The sequence below is a fragment of the Protomyctophum bolini genome (genome assembly GCF_963924005.1).
Source record: "Protomyctophum bolini genome assembly, chromosome: 9".
Lineage (NCBI taxonomy): Eukaryota > Metazoa > Chordata > Actinopteri > Myctophiformes > Myctophidae > Protomyctophum > Protomyctophum bolini.
This window is the reverse complement of record NC_137870.1, coordinates 38,816,323-38,840,994: the sequence shown is the minus strand read 5'-3', so window position 1 is coordinate 38,840,994 and position 24,672 is coordinate 38,816,323. Positions and strand designations below refer to the sequence as shown.

The following is a 24,672-nucleotide window of genomic DNA, read 5'->3' as shown; positions in this document are numbered from 1 at the left end:
CACAACAATAATGCTATATAACAGAAATAACTAGTCCTCCTCAACCACCCCAAAGAACCACTGAAGAACTGACAAGAAGGACCTATATTTAGTATGGGGGAAAAGAGAGAAAGCAGCAAGGATAACAATGTTAATCCTGCCAATTTGAAAACAATTGTGAGGGGCATGGTTGGTAGCGCTGTCACAGCTATGGTCCCGGGTTTGATTCTCGCTGGGGACGCTGTGGGCGCTGGGGGCGTGTTCTCTCCTCCGCATCAACAGCACCAATACTATAACTGCTGCAATTATTTAATTAATTAAGTTAATTATTGCTCTCATAATGTCTTATTCGTTGCATGTCTCTAAGTCAGGCCGGAAGTGCCATTGTTTGGCTAATGCGGAACCCCTTATATGGCAGTCTGGTATCACTGAGACAGGTAGACAGGTTGCACACGTCTGTTTGACAGCGTGATGCAGACCGAAGTTCCCAAGTTTATGCATCGCTGTGTTCAGCACGGCTATCTCATTCCCTTATGCTTAGAGCAGCCAGTAAGGTATGTTAATGTTGTTGTTTTGCATGTTATTTGAGTGTATTTTCTTTATTTCATTCATGCTTTTATGCTGTATTGTTTATGCCATGTTATACTAAGCATTTGTGTACGTTTTGTTGTTGTTTATCAGTTCGACGTTGGTTTGTGGGCTTCACAATAAACCCATCAGTATGCAGAACAACTGACTCGTTTTTGGACAAGAGCAGAGGGAGTGATAAATACCCTATAGGTGGGTTTGGCGAAAGGGCCTTTCTGTGTGGCGTTTGCATGTTCTCCCGTGTCCCCTAGGCCTACTGTATAGTCCGCTGGCCAGAATTTGGACCCGGACATTTTGAGTACCCTAAGGGTTTATGTTAGAAATGTTGAGTATGGGTCACCAGCATTTAGAAACTGCTGGATGCTAACTTGCATAATGTTGGGAAATTGTCATAATTAGCATAATATGCTGGGGTACTATTATCCAATATATGGCAACCTTTTCAAAATGTCATTATGCTTTAAGTAGCATGTGACAGGTCAAACTAGGGGGTTTCCATGATTCTGAAAGCATTATTTTCGCATAAAAATCACTCCTTGGGCTAAATGTTATCATATTTTTGCTGAATGAGTGTTTTTCGTGCAAAACTTGCTTGCAATGGATTCAGAATCATGAAAAAACCCTAGTTTGACCCGTCCCATGCTACTTAAAGCATAATGACATTTTGAAAATGTTGCCTTATATTGGATTACCCCATCTTATTATGCTAATTATGAAAATTGCCCAACATATGCAAGTTAGTATCCGGCAGTTTCTAAATTCTGGGGACCCATACTCAACATTTCTAACGGACTACTAGGGTATAGACCCTCACAAAAAACATGCAGTAATCCTGGTCTCTATACTGACTCCCCCTGGCCAGCTGGGGCACATGGGGAAAAGGAACTGGTTCCTTACACACGCTACGTGTGGCCTGCTCACTCCTCATGCATTTAAGGAAGCATGAGCTCAGTTCGGGCCTCTCCCCAGGTTGGAAGAGGGATAGTAGCGCCCAGGTTTTCAGTTTAGGCAATTGGCACCGGGTGAAAAAATTGATTAAATAATCATGCAAGAGTAAATGTTTGTGAGCCTGCCCTAGGACATTTTCACTGTATGTGGAGCTAAAGTAGTTAAGATTCATTAAAATATTCCTCATGGACCGCCAGGCAGTCTGGCATTAACTTAAACACTGTGAATGTGTCCATTTTCAAACCTGGCTAATTTTGGGGTGAGTTTAGGTGTTTTCGTACCCACTGTAATTTGTTTTTATTTAGGTTAATTGGCTATATATTTAGTCAGACATCTCCTAATTGAGTTTAACAAGGCCATGGAGCCAGTAGGGAGAGGTTGTTAGGTACAACTTAATGAAAAGAAAATTAAAAAGACAAGAAAAAGTTCTACACTCAAATGGTCGACAATTGGTGCTGTTAAGCCCCTTAAGAAGGTGTGTGTGCGTGTGTGTGTGTGTGTGCGTGTGTGTGTGCGTGTGTGTGTGTGTGTGTGTGTGTGTGTGTGTGTACATGCGTGTGCCACGTACCACACATGTTGTTTATTGTTTCATTGCTTCACTTCCAACTACCAATATCATTTCAACCAGATTTTTACACACATTTTATTGGTCTAATAACTTTCCATCTATTGTCATTTTTGGCCAAATATGTTCAAACTTAAAAGCTAGAGATTTTCTAGAAGTACAAAAACATTTCCCTGTGACGGGAAACTACTCAAAAACAGTCGGACATTTTTGTGTAAAGGAGCAAGAAGAATAAACAAGTATCCCTGGAATGAGAGGAGAACGTAATTAAGGATTAAATAGACACAGATGACACCTGTTTGTACCATTGAAGCATGCTGCACACTGCTAATGTGTGTACTCCCCTGTCAATATTTTATTTTGTCTGTACCCATAATATAGGTTTTATTAAACTATGAATGGAAAACCCATTCACTTGAACTTGAAGAGGGGCTTAACACATTGCCAGCCAGGCTATTAATGAATGAATTCTTCCGCCAGTGTTTTATTTTTTATTTAATTTTTTGACCTTACTTTGTTGACCCACGGGACTAAAGCGTGAATAAAGCTTGTTTTGAGGTTAGTATTTGGGTTAGTAACTAATATAATTATATTACATAGTAATAAGTTACTGCACAACAGTGATTGTAAGCCACATTTCTGCTCCATTTTCTGCAGTTGTGCACGTGGAAAGATTTGCTACTGAAGACTGCGGTTGTCAAAAGGTATACATATTCTTTACTCCATATTTAAAACAACCGTGCCGAAAAATGTAAACGGACACTCGGCAAAATATAAACACAATGTGTGTGTGTGTGCCCTTCTTTAGACCTGGCCGCGCCGCCCCGTGTCATTTCATAAACCACCAGGCCGGCCAACAACCTGGGTAAGGTCAAGGCACTGAGCACTGTTGCCATAATGTCTGCATATTACAAGCAACGTTGGGCTTGCTTGTTTTTATTTTATATATTTTTTTTTCTGTAAAGTTGCTTGTAAACATAAATGGTAATTGCGGTTTGCAATATATATATATATATTCTTTTTTTAAAAGATATTATTTTAAAAGTTTTTTGATGTTATGCCGTGCATCAGCTTTGTTTCCGTAGACACATCTGCTTGTTTCTCTCACAAAACCTGGCAACACTGGTCGAAAGGTCAAGGCGACGAGCAGCGGCGCCGTATTATCAAGACAGGTATGTGTTGCGTTGCGTTGCTTTCCGTTACGTCACATGTCCAACCCCCACCCCATCCCCCCCACCACAGTTCAGCTAACCTCGGTATGGTGAACTTGTCATGTGTCATTACGGGACGTTGATTTACACGTTAGCTATGGCGTCCGTGGAGACAGCAGAGAGATTCCAGTGGGGAGGAGGAGAGATTGAGGAGAAGCTTTTTGGAGCACAGCCCTGGACTGTGAACAATGCAGCCATGAGTCAATCAAAAGGACATAATGGTCCCAAAAGAAAGGCACGTGTAGTCACACACGATGCACGTTTTCAAAGAGTGATGGGTTGGAAGAGTATGAAAGAGCTATAAGAACACTTTACGCACACGGTACACCTAAATTCCCTTTCGTTCTGGTAGTTTACTCCTAATGCATGTGCGTTACTACCTGTTCACTCACAACATCATATTACAGCATATAATATTAAGAACAAGATTTCGTGCCACAGTGACACAAAAAGCCTTGTCATTTTGTTGTTGTTGCCACCTATCAAAGTCGAATCACAGATGGATGAAGTTAGGGAGTTCAGTAAACTCTGGTCTCTGCTGAGCACCAAGATATGGGAGACGAGGAAGAAGAATCAAACGGAAGGTGGAGCTCTACAAGGACGAAAATACCCAGATTTATCTTTAATTCTGTGAGTTCTTGCTGCCCTGCCCTGCTAGAAAAACATGTGGTTTGAATGAGCGGCCCCTGCCCTGCCAGACCTCCCGCAGAGACCCCCGAAGCCAAGTTCTCATTAGCGAGATAGGATAGAGAGAGAGAGGGGGGGGAGAGGGAGAGAGAGAGAGAGAGAGAGAGAGAGAGAGAGAGACACCAGTGGTGTGGACATAAAGTGTCTGTTTTGGCTACTACAGACCATTCACACATGCCCTGTGTATCTGTGTGTGAAGGAGTTAAAATGCACAGGCACGCACGCACGCACGTACACATCATTTCCTAATTGTAAGCTTAACCTTAAAAACAACCGGGATCAGACAATTGTCTATACTGCTGCACATTCTATTTTACTTCGTACCAAATATCGAATGACATTTTGTACTCAACAAGTATGTTAATACAAGTACACACACACACACGCACGCGCACACGCACACGCACACGCACACGCACACACACACACGCACACACCATGAGGGGTATTCACATCCTAGGATAATAAATACTAAAAGTCAGGATGGGGCTTACGTAAGGCAGACAGTGGTTGGGAACTTTGGGAGGGTTCCGAATGGACCCTTACAGATACAGATCCATAACTGTACGAATAGAACCTACTTTTCCTGAATCAGCTGGAATAAGAAGAAGAAGAAGAAGGTTTGGTGGTCGTCTTATAAGTAAGCGCTTAAGTGGTTGAACTGAAGTGATATCGATGAATTCCAAATATTATCAAAGTATTCTGAGTTGGACTTGTGCCACGGCACGCACTTTGAGAAACCCTGTGTTACACCGAGGCCTTGTCGCTCATCCTCTGACCACGAGCGCGTCACTCACGCACGCACACGGACGACCAACTTCATCCGTCTCTTTCTCCCGGTCGCTCGTATATCACGCTCGACAGTCCCTGCATTTCTGTTTGCTTTAAGCCTTCTCCGGCCCCCTGAAAACCCCCTCTGTCTCTCTCTCTACACTCATGCATCTAACACCCAGGAGGACAGCAATTTCCCTCGCTCACCAACCCACCCACTCACCACATTTCACCTCATCTCCTCCCACTCCACGTCTCCCCCACTCACCGTCTGCATTTATTCCTATTTGGAGGGTGGTGGGGGGCTGGGAGAGACAGAGTTTGGTTGTAAACGGCACGGTATACACTCTCAGCCTTTTATTGATTTCTTGTTCTTCCCTTAAAGCCATCAGTGAGTTATATAGACGTGTTGTTATGTGGCTCAGCGACCAGGCGAGTCACCGATAATCTCACTCAGAGAAAGTGAACACTCTTCCTAATACTTGTACAAGCTAAAGAAGGTCATGATGAGTCACTGGTCTGTCTAGCACCACTGTGGGATGTCCCTCTGTGAGTCAGGCCGGCCTGGGCTGGGCTGGACTCTCTCCTGTCACACGTCTGTCTATATGAACTCATTTAAATGCCCCCACAGATTAAATGAGTTATTATGTTAATGTGGTGATGAAGTTTTGTCTGGTCTTTGGTTTCGATTTCACAATCAAAATATATTGTTTGACATGCTATAAAGGCAGTGCAGTTCCATCACCTTTTTGTTTAACTCAACAAAGATTGGGCTAAATACAATATAACTCGTGTACAATTGTGGTGGTTGTATTTTGCCTCCCTGCTCTCCTATTGAGACATTTAGATTGTGTCAAAGGTCATGTCTCACCTAGAAACAGGAATTACGAATTCTGACCTGATGGTCAAGATTCAATTTATCCCCTGAGCAAAGCAGGCTCTATTAGCACTTGCCGAGGAAGTTGCATATTGCAGCTTTAATTTATACTTATTTGTGCGCAGAAAATAGACGAAATAGCTCACGTTGAGAGCGTATCGATTGGCTGTTTTCAAATGACTTCTTAAACAGTACTATTCAATAGCTGAAGAAGTCATTCAAAAACAGTGGATAATAAGATAACGTGAGCTATTTGGGATGTTTTCAGCGCACAAATAAGTGCACATGCCCACCATGTCAACAGCAATATAGACTGTATTTATAGTTGAGCTAAAGCTACAACGAGTTTGTGTTGACACTGAGTGAAGCCAGATGTCAAATACATAAAATAAATGTGTTCATGACATTGGAGTGTTTGTTCTTGATTGATTGTTCCAAGTTTGATTTTATTTTTTTAAGGAAATGAAATGCTCTGCCATAAAACACAAGTTATTCAATAACATATTATAGTAGGCTACAGTGTCAAAGGAAGGTCAAGGAAAATGGAACAAGTAATTATTATCCATCAATGAAACAGACCCATATAACATATCATACTGATGCTTGTACACAGTAAAATCCTCAGTATTAATTTAAGAGAGTTAAAATAACTCAGCATCAACTCTTTCACCATTGAATCAAGGTGAAACGGAATCCCTTTATAATAACAAGTTATTGATTATGGGTCTAATTAGTTAGTCAAATTACTTGGGTCTTCGTTTAGGTCGACTTTACTGGCCCCCCAGACTTAGGATTGAGAAATATGATGTAATTTATACTTCATAGCATGAGGGGAAGTGTGTTTCTGGGCTATATCAAACAGGGTATATGGAATGCACCCTCAGCTCATGTATTTTGGCAGCAGAGGAGGCAATTAAGGTGGATGCATTCATGGGAGTATTGGGATTTGGCTATATGGCAGCCAAAATCCAGCCACATTCAAAATGGCTGCCGTGTTAAGTGGTCAGATGGGTGGACCGTGACCATAGATTTCAAGTGGGCTAAAGGTTAAGAACCAGAACCACTGGGTTAAGGACGGTGTGCTTGACATACATCAGGCTGTCCAAATCAAACATTAGATAAAGATATGCCACCACCCTCAACGTTTTGCATGTGCTCTTCTTCTTGTGTCTTAGTTTTCGGTACAGACTCCAAAGTTAGAAAACAATCCCTAGGCCTACATTTAATTTGTTTTTCCCGTTTACGGCCGTGTGATGTCTGAAGTGGTCGAGACTCCAATGTGTCACAGCGACTGTGTTGTATAGCGAGGAACGCTGTGGACACGTTGCACCTGTGCAACTATCTGCCTTGTGGCTTCCGATATATCCCACAATGCAATGTTCCCATGGCAGGAAAGGAAACCTCAGCTTTTACACAACGCCCTCAAATGCCGAGGTATTTGAAGGGGGAGACCACAAACATTAACCCATTCTGACCTGAGATCAGATTCATACGAGGTTTCCACTGGACACACACTGGTCTAATTAACCCATTCTGACCTGAGATCAGATTCTAAAAAATGTCAGTCGTTCTTCGATTTTTCTAAAATAGCAGACCTACAAGCTCGTATCGCGCCACTCGGTGGCGCGATATGAGCTTGTAGATCTGCTATTTTTAAATAGCTAAAGCATAACATGATGCCAACACCAAAATGGGTGCCCGGTCAGAATGGGTTAAAAAGGAGGGCTTCTATATAAACGTCCTGCTTTCTTTATTTGCCTTATTCAGACTAGTCACACAAAGAAATGCAGGGAGGTGGTCCAACATTGCAAAACGTCCAAAACCAAGATAAGTGCCGAGAAATACGGCTCCTTACGAGCATGACTCATTGTCCTAATTCTTAATTAATGGGCGGTTTTTATATCAGGCATCATCATCAGTGCATTCTTCAGGCTGAAGGGCTCTGAGGTTAGCCTCAACCTCACACGAAAATATTCTTCTGTGTTTGAGAACTGAACAGGCCTTTGTGCTGCTGCTGCTAAGGGCTCAGCTGCTCTGCTCTGCTAATTCTACTGAAGAGTATCACTGACCTCTGCTGGTTGACTGATGGTAATGGTATTAATTCAATCTGAGTTCAAGCGACCCAGATGCACTCCATAACAAGGCACTCACACACAGTATAGGCATTCTATGGATAATAAGGGGGTAACCTCAAACAAATTGCAACATAAACTCTTCCAACTTTTTTTGTTTCATAAATATGTTAGTAACAACAACGTGGTGGGGACATATTTAATTCTGAATCCATTGCAAGCATTTGTATTGCACGAAAAACACTCATTGGTTAAAAACACCTATAGCCACAGCAATGAAAAAGTTTAAAGCGTTTGTTGCAATTTATTTTGAGGTTAACCCCTCAAAATAATATGCACGTTTTTTTATACTGATTTTGCCCCCATGATAAATATAAAGAAGAGTATCTCAAGTTTCCATGTATTGCTGTACTTATTTTTGATGATAAATATTTCTTATGGAATAACACTGCATGGGTAAAATATACCCGTGTTTAGTGATGGTGTTAATAAGAATCACACTTGTGTGAAGTGAGCGGTGCAACTGTACCGTGTGTGTGGGGGTCCCCGCAAAATCCAGACCATAGATCCAGGCCCTCAGGAACGCGCCCATGTGGGGGGCGGCCCGATTCCGGCGAGCCGCCCCCCTGTCTGAAACCTAGAGAAATTACAGAGTTACAGTGGGGGGGGTTTAAGCCAATTAAATATAATGATGTGGATTGTAATCGATTTCTAACATAAAACAACACATTAGTATAAATGAAATGGCTCAATTAAACAAAACACTAAAATCAGTCTAAACCAAACAGCAGTGGTGACATCTATAGGCCTAAGGAAGTGAAAACAAAACATTTAGTAGCCTACATTATAAAGTTAAACAAATAAATCATTGCAACAACAGTTTGATATGATGTATATTACTATTTGAGTCTGTGTTCATTCACATCGGCCCCTCTGGCACAAGTTACAACATGAGCTCATCGCTTCCAGGCACATGAACTCACCCTAGGTTGGGTAGTATAGTAACAAATAATAAAAATACTTATTTAGAAAACACTTGATGGACACATCTATCCATCATGTTACTCACCAAGGCAGGGACAGATAAAAGACAATTAAGACATGATCTCTGGACCCACACAGCCAACACCAACAAACCTGTTTGTTAGACTGCAGGGCCTTTAAATAATCAACACTGATTGACAAGGAAGTGGTAGGGCAGCCAGTCTACGGTGGCCCTTGAGGCTCAACTTTGCCTGGCTATACATAGAGAAATGACAGAGTTACAGTCATAGAGGTTACAGTGTGGGGGTCCCCGGGGAGTCCCCGGAACATCCAGACCCCCAGGAACTCGCCCAGGTGGGCCGGCCCGGTTCCGGCGACCCTTCCCGCGTCCGAAACGGTCGAGAAATGACAGTTACCTTGTTGCAGCTTTTCGTGCTTGGACATAGCGATAGGCCTAGCTAGTGCTACAGACCTATAATACAGACACAGGGACAGACACGGGGACAAACATACATGATACACACATTGCTATACGTAATGGAGCGGTTAGGCTGCGGCAACGCTCCAAAATACGTTTAGGCCTAATGTTCTAGGGTAAAAGGGATCGAAGCATCAGGTGATTTCTGAATTAGTCCATTTCCATATTTTCCACTCAACACACGCACACACGCAATATATAACACTAAAGCAGCTAAGTGAAGGAGGGATTTTATCTATATCTATAATTGATTGATATAATTGAACTGGGTTCAATCCATGCAATGATGCAAGTCGTCTTGTTTATCTATACGGGAAATGACTGAAGTTTTCAGTCCTGTGCATCGTCGGTTACCTGGGCAACTGTAGCCTTGGTAACCGACGACGCACAGGACGCGCGACGTAGAAGGGGAGAGAGAGCATTTTTTTAATTAAAACATGAATTCCAAAGGGACTGTCGAGGCGTTTAATTTTGCGCACGGACGCGCGCACGTGACGGACGCTTTTGGTTTTGCACCGTTTGCAGACTACTCTGACCGTTTGTTGCGTGAGAGTCAGGACCCCCAAATGATGACCGTCACCTGCCTCTCCACCTGCTACAGACAGTGGTGAGTTCGACCTTCTAAAAAGTCACTATGCAAAAGCTTGTCAATCTGCTGACAGGCTAGAGTTCACCGCTGTCTCTCCTATTTTCTCAGATTCAGTGTGATGTGAATGATAAAATGAACAATATGGAACACATAGCCTGGGGAAATAGCGTATGCGATCCGCAATTCCCGTTATGGATCTTTCTTTTTAAACTCCCAGACAGAAATACATGAATACAACAATGTGCATACAGCAGCAAGATTTGTGAACTGTGTTGTTGCTTTAAAGTCTACTTGCCAGCCCATATATGCCCCATTGTGAACCCGGACATGTTGAGAAACACCTTTATGTTAGAAATGTTGAGTATGGCTCCCCAGGATTTAGAAACTGCCAAATGCTAACTTGCATATGTTGAGCAATTTTCACAATTGGCATAATTATGTGAATATACCCTTAACAACCAGAAGGCAAAAACTATGTAAATGTCATCATGCTTGAGAGCATGTCACTTGTCAAAGAACACTCACTGGGCTAAAATGGCCATAATCACTTCACCAAATGTGCTGACATTTTAGCACAAGTAGTGTTTTTCGTGCAAAACTAATGCTTGGAATAGATTCAGCATCATGAAAACCCCCTAGTTTGACACGTCACATATGCTACTTAAAGCATGATGAAATTATAGATTGTTAATGGTATGGTCACATATTATGCCAATTATGAAAATTGCTCAACATATATGCAAGTTAGCATCCGGCAGTCTCTAAATGCTGGGGACTCAGACAGTATACACAACATCTCTAAGTCTAACATAAAACTTTGGTGTACTGTAGGCTACTCAACATGCCTGCATGGGTTCATATTCTGGCAAGTGGACTATTATAGGCTTTTGTATAAGCCAGGCTATATAATTTAAATAGTTTTCAAGAAAAAATGCTTTGTCCCAAAGTGACTGCAACATATTGGTGCTATTTGTTTCAAAAAGCTTTGTATAATGGGACATAAATAGCTCTCTGTTTACACGCTGTACCCCTCCAATTGTATATAGGCCTACTTTCTTGCACGTTTTAATTGACACTTTCTGGCAATGTTTTGAATTGAATTGAATTGAATTAAATTGAATTTGGTATGCACACATAATAATTCCTGCTCCTCCTTATACTATACCTCTGGTAGACGGTACAAAGTACCAAGAGCTAACCGTAACATTTTTAAAAATTCTTTCATTCCAAATGCAATTAAGGCACTAAATGATACCATGTCTCGCTAGATTTGTTTGTTTTCCAATGTATCTGCCACTGTTGTCCTGCACTTTTTTGCCATGAGAAAATAATTGTGTTAAGTGTTGTTGCTGTTGTTGTAACCGTTTGTTTTTTACTGTTTGAGACCGAAGACGAATTTCCACACGTGGACAATAAATGAAACTAACTATACTGTTTGGCCAAACATGAGTCAGGGTGCTGTTAAGTTAATGAAATGCCACCACGTTGCCACCCTGCTTTTTCAATGCAATGTGAATTATGTACTATTGTGCCTGTTGGCTCATGGAAACACTCTGCTGCACCTCTCAGGGTGTCCTTGAGCCTGTTCCAAATGGCCCCAGTGTACATGGAACCAAACGGACTTACGGACCCGCAACCTGCAAGTTGAACCACATGGGTCCATTTGGTTCCATTTGTAAACTCTCAGACTAGTTAATAGGGTAGTAGTTAGGGAAGGGGCCCGGGACTCAGGAAAGAGTTCTTTCAAAAATGGCTGCTGTGCATCTACCCTATTGAATTGAAAATGGCTTCTTTGACAGGTGGTGAGCGTCTCGTCTCGTCTCGCCTCGCCTCGGCTCTGTCTCGTCCCTGTCTTCTTCTTTGAGCTGCAATTCTTCCTCTGTCCTCCGCGGGGATATGGAGAGATATGAGAAGCTGTCCAAGATCGGAGAGGGCTCGTACGGCGTGGTGTTCAAGTGCCGACACAGAGACACCGGCCAGGTGGTCGCCATCAAGAAGTTTGTGGAGTCAGAGGACGACCCGGTCATCAAGAAGATAGCGCTGAGGGAGATACGGATGCTCAAGGTGATTACATAGCACCATGCGCGTGCACACACACACACACACACAGGTGCACATGCACATTGAAATGGAATGAAGTAATATCATTATTACACACAGTTTGTGTGTGTAACTGTGTGTGTGTGTGTGTGTGTGTGTGTGTGTGTGTGTGTGTGTGTGTGCGTGTGCGTGTGCGAGTGCGAGTGCGAGTGTGTGTGTGTCACTGTGTGTGTTTGTGAGAGGGGGGTGTATATGGTCCTTTTGACATAATTATGGGTTGACCACGTAAAAAGGGTGAAATCCCCAAAAGCAGGAGAAAAGCAGGAGAAATGGAATAAAATGAGTCATGCAGAAGAAATGTTCAAATAAAAAGAGTCTCCTGAATGCATGAGAGTTGGCAGGTATATGACTGTGTGTGTGTGCGTGCGCGCGTACATGCGTGCATTTGTACTCTGATCTCGGAAACCGCCGAGCAATGCCTTGTGCACAGAACCGCACACTTACTGTCAGTAGGCTAACTTATAGAACTGGTAACATAAAGGCAGAGATTGCCATTGGAGCCACACTGTTCCCATGTGGTTCTCAGGAAATGATTACATTGTTTTTAGAGGGGTGCTAGCAAACAAAAAGTTTGTGCAAACACAAACTTTGTCCTACACAAACGCCATTTACAATGAATGGACAATTTTGATTTTGAAACATTGATGACGAAGGTGAGGACGCAAATTCGGATTGGCTGGAATGAGATGATGATGTACGTCCGATGATAAGAGTGCCCCTCACTTCACACAGGTGTTATTTTACGCTACGCTTGCTCATGCCTATACTGCAGTGCTGTTACTTTTCAGGACTTCAATCCCCAAAATAGCTTGTAGATCAGCTATTTCTGTGACACTGTAGCTGGAATTAAGTAATTAACAGCTTTTTGACCGACGACAGCGACAATATTAAGCTGGTTGTCGTTGCGTGTTTTCTAGCTGCTGAAACACGTGAACCTGGTGAACCTGCTGGAGGTCTTCAGGAGGAAGAGGAGACTGCACCTGGTCTTTGAGTTCTGTGAGCAGACTGTGCTCAATGAGCTGGACAAGCACCCCAGAGGGTAGGCCAAGTTTTCATCTCGCACGCCACGCACGTTCACAAATGCACAGGCACGTCGCTGACTATTTCGTTGCCCTACGCAGCATGTTTGTGCTGCCCCAGACCTGTGTGCGAGGATGCACACACGTGACGGAGCCACGGGGAAAATTATTATTAGCTTGGCTTATCACTTCTTGTCACTTTTTGTAGCCCCCCCTCGGCGTGTCGCCCTACGTCTTGCACGTATGCCTATAGCGGAGGTGCTGCAAATGCAGGTGTGAAAAGTAAGGGCTAATTGCACCTATAATTAAGCTGCACATTTACCAGTGACAATATTCACGATTCCATTTCATGGGAACCTAAAGTTGACCATAGAGACAAACCGGCATAAAAAGAGAATCACACAAAGTTATAGTATGTGTGGAAAAACAAGAGGCTGCTGCCCCTGCAAACTTTGGAAACCAATCATAGGCAATCGGTATGGAAAATAAAAAATCAAGTCACGAAAGTCGGACACTGCGTGTATGCTGGATTAGAGGCATTTTGTTCTTAAATGGGCTTTGGTGCACTGCTCCTCCTTGTGGATAGGGGGAGGTCTTACTGTCTTACTGTCTGTGTGTGCAACCAACCATCCAAAAATAATTTGTTAAATGTATTTGAATGAATATGGAATGTGTATTGGCACATTAGCAGAGTGCAGCGGGACCTCTTTTATTCTCTCTTGGCAGTACGTCATCTGCATTGCACACACACTCTCACACGAGTGCATCAGTCACCCAGTCAGTCAGTCAGGCAGGCAGGCAGGCAGCCGGTGACGACACGCAAACGGCAGAGGGCCAACAGGGTTACTTGCACAGAGAAAGAGGCCACAGCGTTGCCATGAGACGTTTAAAAAATACAGAATGTTGGCAATGCGAGAGCCCCCGGGTGTAGAATGTTTACGCTTCAAAGAAAATGGGTGACAACATTGGCATTTGTCACGTGACCCACACACAATCTATTTACAAAAGCAGAGTTATATGTTGTGTTGTGTGACACTGGACGACCAGGCCCCACAATGGCTAGTTGTTGCCTGACTAGATTTCCTCTTTTATTTTACCCACAATGCCATGCAGCAGAAACCCTAGCTGCTCCTGAAAACAAAGGCAGTGGTTACCGTGGGAGACGGTGGGCATACAGTTACCCGGGTAATAAGAGGGCCTGTGTGTGTAGTAACACTTCTTTATGGAAATGCCTGAATAGTGAGAGAGTAGAAAGTGATCACCATTTAACCAGATTAACCCCTTCCTTAATACAAGTAAGCCGCGCGAATGCGTGAAGCGAACGCAGCTCGTAAATTGCAATAACAATTAGAATAAATTACGAATTATTGAGAAGTGTGTGTGTGGTACTGTAAAATGTGTGAAAACAGGGCGGCTCAGCACCGCTAGCTACAGTATTATAGTTTTATACAGTATATAGTTTAGCAATCAGTCAAAGGTCATTTTTTTGTTAGTTGTGGTTGTTATTGTTGGCGTAGAGACGGTGCTAACGTTCCTTAATATCAACAAAGTCCACACCACACCAGAGGGAGTTCAACAAACCATGTGCAGCCCAGATTCGGCTCAAACAAGGGACTAAATTAATTTAGCTCCTATAATAATCTATTCAAAATGAGCAAGCCACCAACGTAAATATTATATAATAGTAACTACTAACTAGGCTGATATAAGCCATGAAATGTCAAATGTTGATTACAATCACACCCGTCTAAAGTAAAGTGGTGCAACTCTGTGTGGGGGTCCCCGGGACATCCAGAGCCCCAGCTGCGTTCCTTTTTGTGACTTCTTTGCATAGCAACAGCTTAGCTACAGAGAGCCTGTCCTTCCCATGCTTCTTGCACAAGACTGCACTGCACAGTAGTCTATAACTTTGCTCTCTTTAGTAGCACAGCAAATTAACCCTTCAAACACCACTCTAGGTCTGATCACATTTATGGTGAGGCTTTTTGTTGTAAATGGCCCCCGACTCATACAGATTTAACAGGCTTGTCGACAGGTGCCAACTTGCGCCTTGCCCACAAGTAGACTGAATTGTACGAGGTGGTGCAGGGGCGTGTGCGCTGTGCAAATGGGGTGATCACTGCCTGCCTCAGTGCCTCCTGTGAATCGTTTTAACGATCGTGTTAACCCGGTCGATGCATCTCTACAGTCATGTGTTCAAGACGGATCTGTCCGATATTTCATATTCCATCCTAATTGGCTAACATTGGCTTTCAAAGTTTGCAGGATTGGCCCGTTTTGAACAAAAAGCCTCAAATCATGAACGCATCATGCAATTTATGTGAAATCTTTCACAGACTTTCCTACTAGGCTGAGGAATATATCCCACCCTTTTCACATTGGCGTATTATAGCACCACCAACAGGTGGATTTTTGCAAAACACATTTTTGGAACAATACGCATCAAATCATCCAATTGCCATCCAAGGCATAATAAGAAATGGCACCCAAAATAAGAGCAATTCTGAAAGGCAGAGAAAAAAAACATGCTAGTAATGTACGTTTTCTGCAGGGTTCCAGAGGCTCAGCTGAAGAGCATTGTATGGCAGACTCTACAGGCGGTCAACTTCTGCCACAAACACAATGTCAGTATTCACATTCACTCATATGATATCTTCTATAAAGACTTTATGCACAGTCTCAATGTTTGTATAGATAAGGTCTATGGAGATATGGTTGAAATAAAAAGTATTCCTTTAATATGAGCCAGTGTGTGTGTGTGTGTGTGTGTGTGTGTGTGTGTGTGTGTGTGTGTGTGTGTGTGTGTGTGTGTGTGTGTCACAAATTACAATGAGACGGTCCTACATGTCTCATCCTGTGTGTGTGTGTGTGTGTGTGTGTGTGTGTGTGTGTGTGTGTGTGTGTGTGTGTGTGTGTGTGTGTGTGTGTTATAGTGCATCCACCGAGACGTGAAGCCCGAGAACATCCTGCTGACAAAGACAGGAGTCATCAAGCTGTGTGACTTCGGCTTCGCCCGCATTCTGAGTGCGTATAAGTAACGCAGGTCACCCAAGATGCCAGCGCATTTATGTGCATTTAGTGTCACCGGGAGCCCCTCATGACTTATTCAACAATGACCCTATATTATCAGTCCTTGTTTTAGTCCTCTTCACTTTCGTTGTTTGTGTTAATGCATCGCGTATGCCAGTCTAGTCTGTCAGTGTTCTCCTTTTACCCAGCCTTTCTTGGGGTTGGGGGTGTTTAGTTACCATACCTTACATGTAGTTAACTCAGTCAGCATGGCTGTAATCCCCCCACTCCTCTTCCCTCTTGTTATTCAGTGTTCAATATTCAATGCGTGCCTTTATCTACAGTACAGGCTATAGATAGTTTAGCTTGAGTTGAATAGTTAATAGTTCCACTGCGACCATGTTTTTTTTATTTATTTTTTTACTCTTCATCTAGCATGTTGTAGGATGGCTTAATTGCGTCTTGTGAAGTTAACAACTTAAACCCCAGCATCCGTGTTGTGGGGAAAGCTTTTGCTGCGATGCATTGTGAGCTTGTCGGTCGGCTATTTTCAGCAAAGTAATTTTTAAATGGGGGCCTCGCAGCCAAAAACGTTTGGGGGTCCTTGCCAATGACAAGGTCTGATATAGCGAAGAAAAGAAAAGCCTTTGCTTTTCTTCACGATTTCTTTTTTTATGATTTGTACTTGATTTATTTTCTTCTTTTCTTCATGATTTCTGTTAGTTTAACAGTTTGGCTCAGCACCAAGATCGAAGGATGTGCGCTGTTCTATTTTATTCTGAAGGTCTGATATAGCAACATGCGTTTTTCAGAAAACTGTTAGGATTTAGAAGACATTTTTGGAATCAGCCAGGTCAGGTCAGCTCAGGTCAGGTCAGGTCAGGTCTTAATGGGCTAAAAACTATGTACAGGAAGGCAGCCAACAAGCACCACGTTAGCCTGATTGCACAGCTGTGATTGATCATTCTTGAGCCAACATAACGATCCATCCTCTTCTCCATGTCCTGAGCCTCAAGCGGCAGAATAGCTTAGTATTGTGTTTCTACAGTACCAATAGCTTGCTGGAAACACAATACTCTAAGCCTCCACTTGAATACCTTCAACAATAGCGGCACAAGTTCCCTGCTTTAAATCTCACAAAAGACACTTTGTGCATTAGCTTTCCTATTTCGGTAATTAACCACCTATTAACTCCCACTTGCTGAGTAGGAGAGAACATGTGGATTCATTTGTGGCATCAATTCACAGGGCCGGTTTGCGGTGCTATAGCCTGCCTCACTAGTCACTAGGGTGGACAGAACTAATATCAGGGTTGCCAACCCTCCTGAATTTGTCAGGAGTCTCCTGAATTACATTTCTGCTGGGTTGGGGGATATCCGTGGCTTTGCATGGCAACCCTGAGATCTCCTCAACCTAAAGCCACTTAACTTTAGTTTTAAATAATGTAGCTAATTTGCAATCTGAAAACATCTGGCCTCTCAGGTGTTCACCTGAAAAGTGAAAACAATAGCCACACATTAGGTAGCTCCAGATCACCACAGATTGGCTTTGACACGATAATGTCTGTTTCACGTCAAATTATGTTGTTCTACTTTCAGATGGTACTTATTTGGGCTCCTTATAAATATATAATATAAATATATTTTATTTGTATAACTGTCGAATATTAATTTGTTGCCTCAGTCAGTACACCCTAAAGGTATTCTATTTTTTTATTGTTTATATTGCCTTTCTCTACTGATTGATTTATTCTGTTGCAGCTGTATTTATTCTACTCTGTGCGGGGCATCTGATTGGCCCCCGCTGATCCCAGAGTTGTACTTATACTGACCGTTTGTCAGTTCTTCTTTATGCCTGATGAAGGTCTGAACCAGTGGCGGAAACTCCGTGGGTTCAGAGGCGCGATTGAACCCCCTGGCATTTTGGCAAAGGCGCGACTGAACCCAACCCACTGCATTTTGGCAAAATATATCTATATGCACTGCAGTAAATTATGCACCCACTGACTGTCCACTGAAATTTCCCCTCCCCAGTGGTCATGTTGTCATGCAACATACCTTTACGAGGGGTTACAAGATAGGTGTTGGGCCGCCGCGCATGCCGCATTCAAATGCTAATAAGGTGGCTTTTGTTCGAAAAAACAAAACTCGTTTTTTTTCCACCGCTGGGGGGGGGGGGGGGGGCGTGGCTGCTTGAACCCCCTGCCGTTATAAGAACTTTCCGCCTCTGGTCTGAACGACCGAAACGTTGCTCAATAAATCCAATTCTGGTGTGCGGGATCCTTTTTTCTCCACTTCTCCAGTTCCAGTAATCCGACGCACCTGTCCACTGTAGGTATGCAGAAGGACTTTCTTCTAATCCTCATCCTATGATGCACGAACCTAAGCTGGCTCCTTTCCAGGCAGAAGAAGCAGCGACTCTACTCCGAGTCTCTCTCACGTGACTGACCTTCTCACCCTATCTCTAAGGGAGATGCCAGCCACCCGTCGAACAATTTGTGAACAAGTTATTCAAAAAAGTGTTTTATTGGCCCTGATGGCTGCGGGTCACTCCCCATCTCTCCCCATCTCCCCATTCGGCTTTCGCCTTTTTATTTGATATTTTTATAGAGGGACGGACAGTAGGCTGACAGGAGATGGGGGAGAGAGATGGGGGAGTGACATGCAGTAAAGGCCGTCGGGATCGGGAGGCACACTGCCAGGCTTGGGCTACCGGCCAAGGTGCCTGGACCGCTGAGCCACGGCCCAGGCCCTATCTCCCCATTTCTTGTCAGTCTAGTCTATCTTTATCAATGACGCCAGAAAACAGTAATGATTTATTGATTATTGTATGACCCAGGGTGCACGTGACGTGACCAAAGCCAGGCATCAAAGAAAGCATTCACACAGGATAGTTATGTCTGTCTGTCTTTCTTTCTCACTCTTCGTGTCCTTGCAGCGGGGCCAGGCGATGACTACACAGACTACGTAGCGACCCGGTGGTACCGGGCCCCGGAGCTGCTGGTGGGAGACACCCAGTACGGGGCCCCTGTGGACATGTGGGCCCTGGGCTGTGTGTTCTCTGAGCTGCTCAGTGGGAACCCACTGTGGCCTGGCCGGTCTGACGTGGACCAGCTCTATCTCATCATGAAGACTCTAGGTACAGTACAGTACAGCAGGGATACTCAAATAGATTTACCTGTGGGCCACATTACAAAAATGGCAAGGGGCCAGGGGCCAGTAGATAAAATTACGACATTAATGATACTTGATAACTTCTCTCTTTCAATTGCTTTATTTTCGCAAAATGTATCAAAGTACAATGTGCATGCACACAATATGTAAATAAATAAATGTGTTACATTTTCTTGCATAAACACAAAGAGCTGTTTCCATAACTGCACAAATTATTGCACATAACATGAGTAGCTGTTATAATAACATAATAACATAACATGAGTAGCTCTTTGCCTGCCTGCCTGCCTGCCTGCCTGCCTGTCTGTCTGTCTGTCCATGAGTAGTTATTTGTCTGTCTGTCAATGAGTAGCTGTCTTACTGTCTGCCTGTCTATGAGTAGCTGTCTGCCTGCCTGTCTATGAGTAGCTGTCTGTCTGCCTGCCTGCCTGTCCAATTGTCCATGAGTAGCTGTCTGTCTGCCTGTCTGAGTAGCTGTCTGCCTGCCTGCCTAATTGTCCATGAGTAGCTGTCTGTCTGCCTGCCTGCCTAATTGTCCATGAGTAGCTGTCTGTCTGCCTGTCTATGAGTAGCTGTCTGCCTTCCTGCCTGTCCAATTGTCCATGAGTAGCTGTCTGTCTGTCTATGAGTAGCTGTCTGCCTGCCTGCCCAATTGTCTATGAAAATAAATAACAGAAAATAAATTGTTATGGCTGATTAAAATAAAATACAATAAACACAATTTGCCTGAAAATAGATTACCCAGCTATGACCTTTTTCATGAAAAAAAATGAGTAGTGATATGGCTGACTGAGTAAAATAAAACAATCTACCTGAAAATAGATAGCTATAAGTGAAGAGCAATTTCCGCAATTACCATTTCCGCAATTTCCTCAATTTCCATTTCCACCATTTCCGCAATTTCCGCAATTTCCATTTCCACCATTTCCACCATTTCCGCAATTACCATTTCCGCATTTCCGCAATTTCCATTTCCACCATTTCCGCAATTTCCGTTTCCAACTATTAATGGCAGCTGGGTTTCATCATTCAAATAAAATAGAATTCTGTCCGTTTAGCTATAAAATTATGTCAGGGAATAGGGATACACAGTATATGTCTTTCATTTGCATTGCATCTCCCCCCCCCCCCCCCCCAAGCTTTTATTTTCGTTCGAGTAATAGTACAACTCTAATAGTATTACTTATAATAATGTAATTAAAGATAACTTCATTCAGATTTATTTATTTTTATTTCATTTTCCAGATTTTTTTTTCTTCTTTTTTTTAGATTTTCATTGGTGGGCCAGTCATAATGGTCCCGCGGGCCTGATGTGGCCCGCGGGCCTGAGGTTGAGTATCACTGCAGTACAGTACAGTACAGTACAGTACAGTACAGTACAGTACAGTGCACCCACACACACACATTTATTTCCTCAAATTAGCTTGTTTCTAGATGTCCCTAGCAAAAAAAAAAGAAACAAAAAGAAACAAAAACTAAAAATAGATTCAGCATCATTACATTTTTGGGGTCCATAACATGGAAAAAGTTTGAGAATGACTGATCTATAGTGTGTGCTATACTGTAAAGAGGATTATGATGATGTGATGTTTTGTGCTCACTCACTCACTCACACACACACACACACACACACACACACACACACACACACACACACACACACACACACAGGTGACCTGATCCCTCGGCATCAGCAAGTGTTCCATTCCAACGTGTTCTTCAGTGGAGTCAGTATCCCTGAACCTGACACAACGGTGCGTACGGTCCCGTGTTACACTACATGAATTCAGGAGGGGATCCAGTTGGTTTTAGGCTCATCACTTCATTTGTCACTGTCTATTTTGTATACAGGAGCCTCTGGAGAAGCGCTTCCATGCTGTGGCCCCTCATGCACTCCAGGTTATGATGGTAAGTAATTAAGTAGCCTTTGCCGAGCCATGAGGATCATAGGGCAGGAGCCCTATCTCCTGTTTCTGTAGCGTGAGGCAGCTTGATGTACAAGTACACCCCCTGGACATGACGCTAGTATGTCGCAGGGACTTACCCCCCAATCCAACCCTTGATGCTGAGTGTCAAGCAGGGAGCCATTTGCCCTTCGGGGACACTAATAAAATAACCTTGAACCTTGAGTCTTTGGTATGACGCTACTGTGTAGCAGCATATAGCGGCATAGTAGTGGGCGTGACTTTCTGGTTCCACTGAAAAGTCGGCCATTAATTTGTCCCCAGAGAGATTTACGAAAAAAAATCCATCCAGGATCCTGGTGAACCATGACCATAAAACCTTTGATTCTGTGACAAAAGAAAGAAAAAGAAAACCGCTAAACAAAGAGTATATATATACATTATTTTTTTTCACAGATTCAAAGGTTTTATGGCCAATGGTTCCCCAGGATCCTGGATGGCTTGATCCTAGGCTTAAAATGATATATAATATATATTTTTGAAAATCTCTATGGGAAAAATGTACGGCCAAATTCTTCAGTGGAACCAGAAAAGCACGCCCACTGCTATGCCCTATAGTTGTGGACAATCCTGGACAACTGCGTACTGGGTTTATGGTTCGTGTGTAACGCGCGCGTGTGTGTGTGTGTGTGTGTGTGTGTGTGTGTGTGTGTGTGCGCGTGCGTGCAGTCCTGTCTGGTGATGGACCCAGCCCTCAGGCTGTCCTGTGAGGAGGTGCTGGCCTTGCCCTACTTCCAGGAGGACGCTGGGTCGGCGTGGGGCCGCGAGGGGGAGCGCCCCGGAAGACGACACGACAAGGCCTCCAGGCGCAGACAGGCAGTACTGGTACGTATTATTGCCAGTGGTGGAAAAAAGTACTCGATGCTTTTCCTTCAGTGAAAGTATCAATACTTCAATGTAGAACTACTCCGTTGCAAGCCCTTTAATCCCTGTTTCAGACTCATTTCATTGGTTTTCACTCACTCGTTGAGCTCCTCATCCGAATCTGGTACATTTTCTGGTTTATACGCAGTCAATTCATGTATCTTTTATACCCACCTTATCATTAGGTAAGGTAAGGTCAATTTGATTTATAAAGCGCCTTTCAAAACAAATGTCACAAGGTGCTGTACAATGAATAAAATGAAATAAAACAAGAGCAACACATAGACCAACAATAAAACGAAAAACACAATGAGAGTAATAATACAAATATATATATATATATATATATAAACATGCAGTACCATATAGACAATATTACAGACAAAGTGCTTTTGAAACAAATGGGTTTTTGGCAGCTTTTTGAACGTCTCGACAGATTCTGCCCTCCTTAGGGAAAGGGGTAATTCATTCCATATAGGGAAGGGGCTACAACTTCAAACGCTCTATCGCCTTTTGTTCTCAGTCTCGTATTAGGAACTTTGAGCAGGTCTTTACCTGAAGACCTCAGTGTTCTCACATTTGATATGGGGAATAATAGTTCAGATATGTACATGGGAGACAGCCCATGGAAAGCTTTAAAAGTGATTAATATTAATACTGCAGTCAATTGGAAGCCAGTGTAAAGCAGCAAGCACCGGGGTGATATGAGACCATTAGTTATCCTTGCGCAACTTGCTACAAAAACACTGAATGATTTTTGCTTGTTAGCTCGGTAGGTCGCGCAGCTGCGTCTAGATTCTCCCAGAGGATCCTGCTATGCCATAGAAAGCTAGGTGGGTTCCAGTCTAGGGTTCAGGTGGTCAATGGAGAGCTCCAAGTCATGGTTTTCATCTTGTACTGAAATTAAATTAAATCAATGTCTTCCCTGAAAATCAAACAAACAATGCTATGCTTTAGAAAATGTCATAGTCAACATTTTTAAACGATACAATTGTCTCTCTCTCTCTCCCCATGCAGCCTCAGTACCTCCCTCAGCTACCAAGCACCAACATCTCACCTGCTCCAGATGTGAAGAAACAGGTCAGGCACCGATACGACCACCACCTGCCCAACATCTAACTGACTGACTGGACACACGGTGGACTACAATGTTCTGGTTGAACTGCTCAAAATGGCCATGTCCTCCACCATGTCCAATCCTGAATGGGCGGGCTGTCAATCTCGCCTCGGGGCCCGTGGGACCTTCCAACCGCCACTGGCCCTAGTATTTATTAATGGCACGAGCTGGTGGTGGTCTAAAACGTAGCTGTCATGTTAAACACCTTGTCATATCTGGGTGCAAAGCAAGGCATTATATACAAAGGGGTTGTGTATTAATCTCTGAATTAGTCATGGGTTTTTGGGCATAAAACAACATAAATTATATACACCCCTGCACTGTGGCACATTGTTATTTAAGTGACGAGGTTGGAGAAGACGCAAATAATTTTCAGCCGAGGGAACGGATCTGCTCTTGCACAAAGTGAAAGCATGCAACCATTTACGGGAGCAAGTATAATACCGTGATATAATGGTGTCCGCACTGAGAAGCAGGGAAAACAGAAGCAGCTCTCTGCACTGAAACTACAAATGGACACACCTGGTGGACCAAACGCTGTGGCCGTGCTGCTGGACACAATCACAACCTTCCTGCAAACGTCTCCTCATCTGGTCCAAGTGTGACAATGAGACCACCACATTAACCGCTGTGTGACAGTGTGACAGGGACAGCTGCACGCTTTCGCGTGCATCAACATCAAGTGCACTGGATTGCATTTTTTTTTAACATACTTACATACAGAAATAAAGTGTAGAGAATAAACTGCATAACCTTTTTCTCTCCCTCTCTTCCCGTCTTTCCTCACCCTTTTGTTTCCATGCAAAGATAACTTCTTATTCATAGTGTGGCAATATCCGTACAGTTGTAATTGAGCAATGATGCTGTGCAAGAGAGGGCCCTGGGAGTGTACAAATGGTACCAAATGGACAATGTGTGTTTTGCAGTCAGTTGTATGATGATGATGATGATGATGAAGTTCTTTTTCGGTGTTTTTAAAAGAACAAAGGGAGCACATAATACATACATATGCATATACTATACATAAATCTACATACATGCGGTTGGATCCACTTATATAAGTGGCACTGAAAAGGTGTAGGCTGAAGCCAAGGCTTATGCTGCCTACCCTTTATGAACATGGCCTGTTTTTTTATGACAATACTTTTTTGTTTGTTTCTTTGGACATTGGTTTAAAAATAATAATAACAACAATAATGATTTACATCATTATTATAGTGGTAGCAATAATATTAAGATGTTTCTTTCTTTGTTTTAATGTAAGTTATGCCAACAGAGTAAAATGTGAGCTGCCTGTGGCATTCATGTTAATCGGTAACAGGGTACAGAGAGAGCACAAATAGAAATATGTAATCACATGTCTAATGTCTTTAATGAGAAATAATGTCTTATGAAAAGCCCTGCTGGTGTGCCATCAATACTTGGAGAGAATGGAGAGTAAACAGCAGTTTTCATAAAGCCTCACTTTAAAAAAACAAAACAAATACAATGTAACTTTTTCCAATCCGTATACAGTAGTTACAATTGGGGTGGTTGTATTTTGTCTCCCTGCTCTATTATTGAGACATTTTAGATCGTGTCAAAGGTCATGTCTCACCTATAGACACAGGATCTGACACACATTTTTACCTGAGTTTTACGGGGTTCAAATCTGTGGTAGAAGAGGAAAGTTACATA

The 24,672-nt window shown here is 43.0% G+C and overlaps 1 protein-coding gene across 3 annotated transcripts; it reads left to right on the top strand.

The window, feature by feature from the left end:
* Positions 1 to 11,645: 11,645 nt before the first annotated feature.
* On the top strand, positions 11,646 to 22,997 carry LOC308320926 (cyclin-dependent kinase-like 1; the record flags this gene model as incomplete). Of its 3 annotated transcripts, none has more annotated exons than XM_080771672.1 (9): positions 11,646 to 11,813; positions 12,767 to 12,888; positions 15,420 to 15,492; positions 15,802 to 15,892; positions 18,815 to 19,015; positions 20,722 to 20,804; positions 20,902 to 20,958; positions 21,684 to 21,833; positions 22,896 to 22,997. In XM_080771672.1, the coding sequence occupies 9 exons, from the start codon at positions 11,646 to 11,648 to the stop codon at positions 22,995 to 22,997; spliced, it is 1,047 nt and encodes a 348-aa protein (XP_080627798.1). The 3 variants fall into 3 exon arrangements, with proteins under 3 accessions (XP_080627798.1, XP_080627797.1, XP_080627796.1); XM_080771671.1 differs by having other exon boundaries at positions 21,684 to 21,839; positions 22,899 to 22,997; XM_080771670.1 differs by having other exon boundaries at positions 21,684 to 21,839.
* Between the last annotated feature and the right edge of the window lie 1,675 nt (positions 22,998 to 24,672).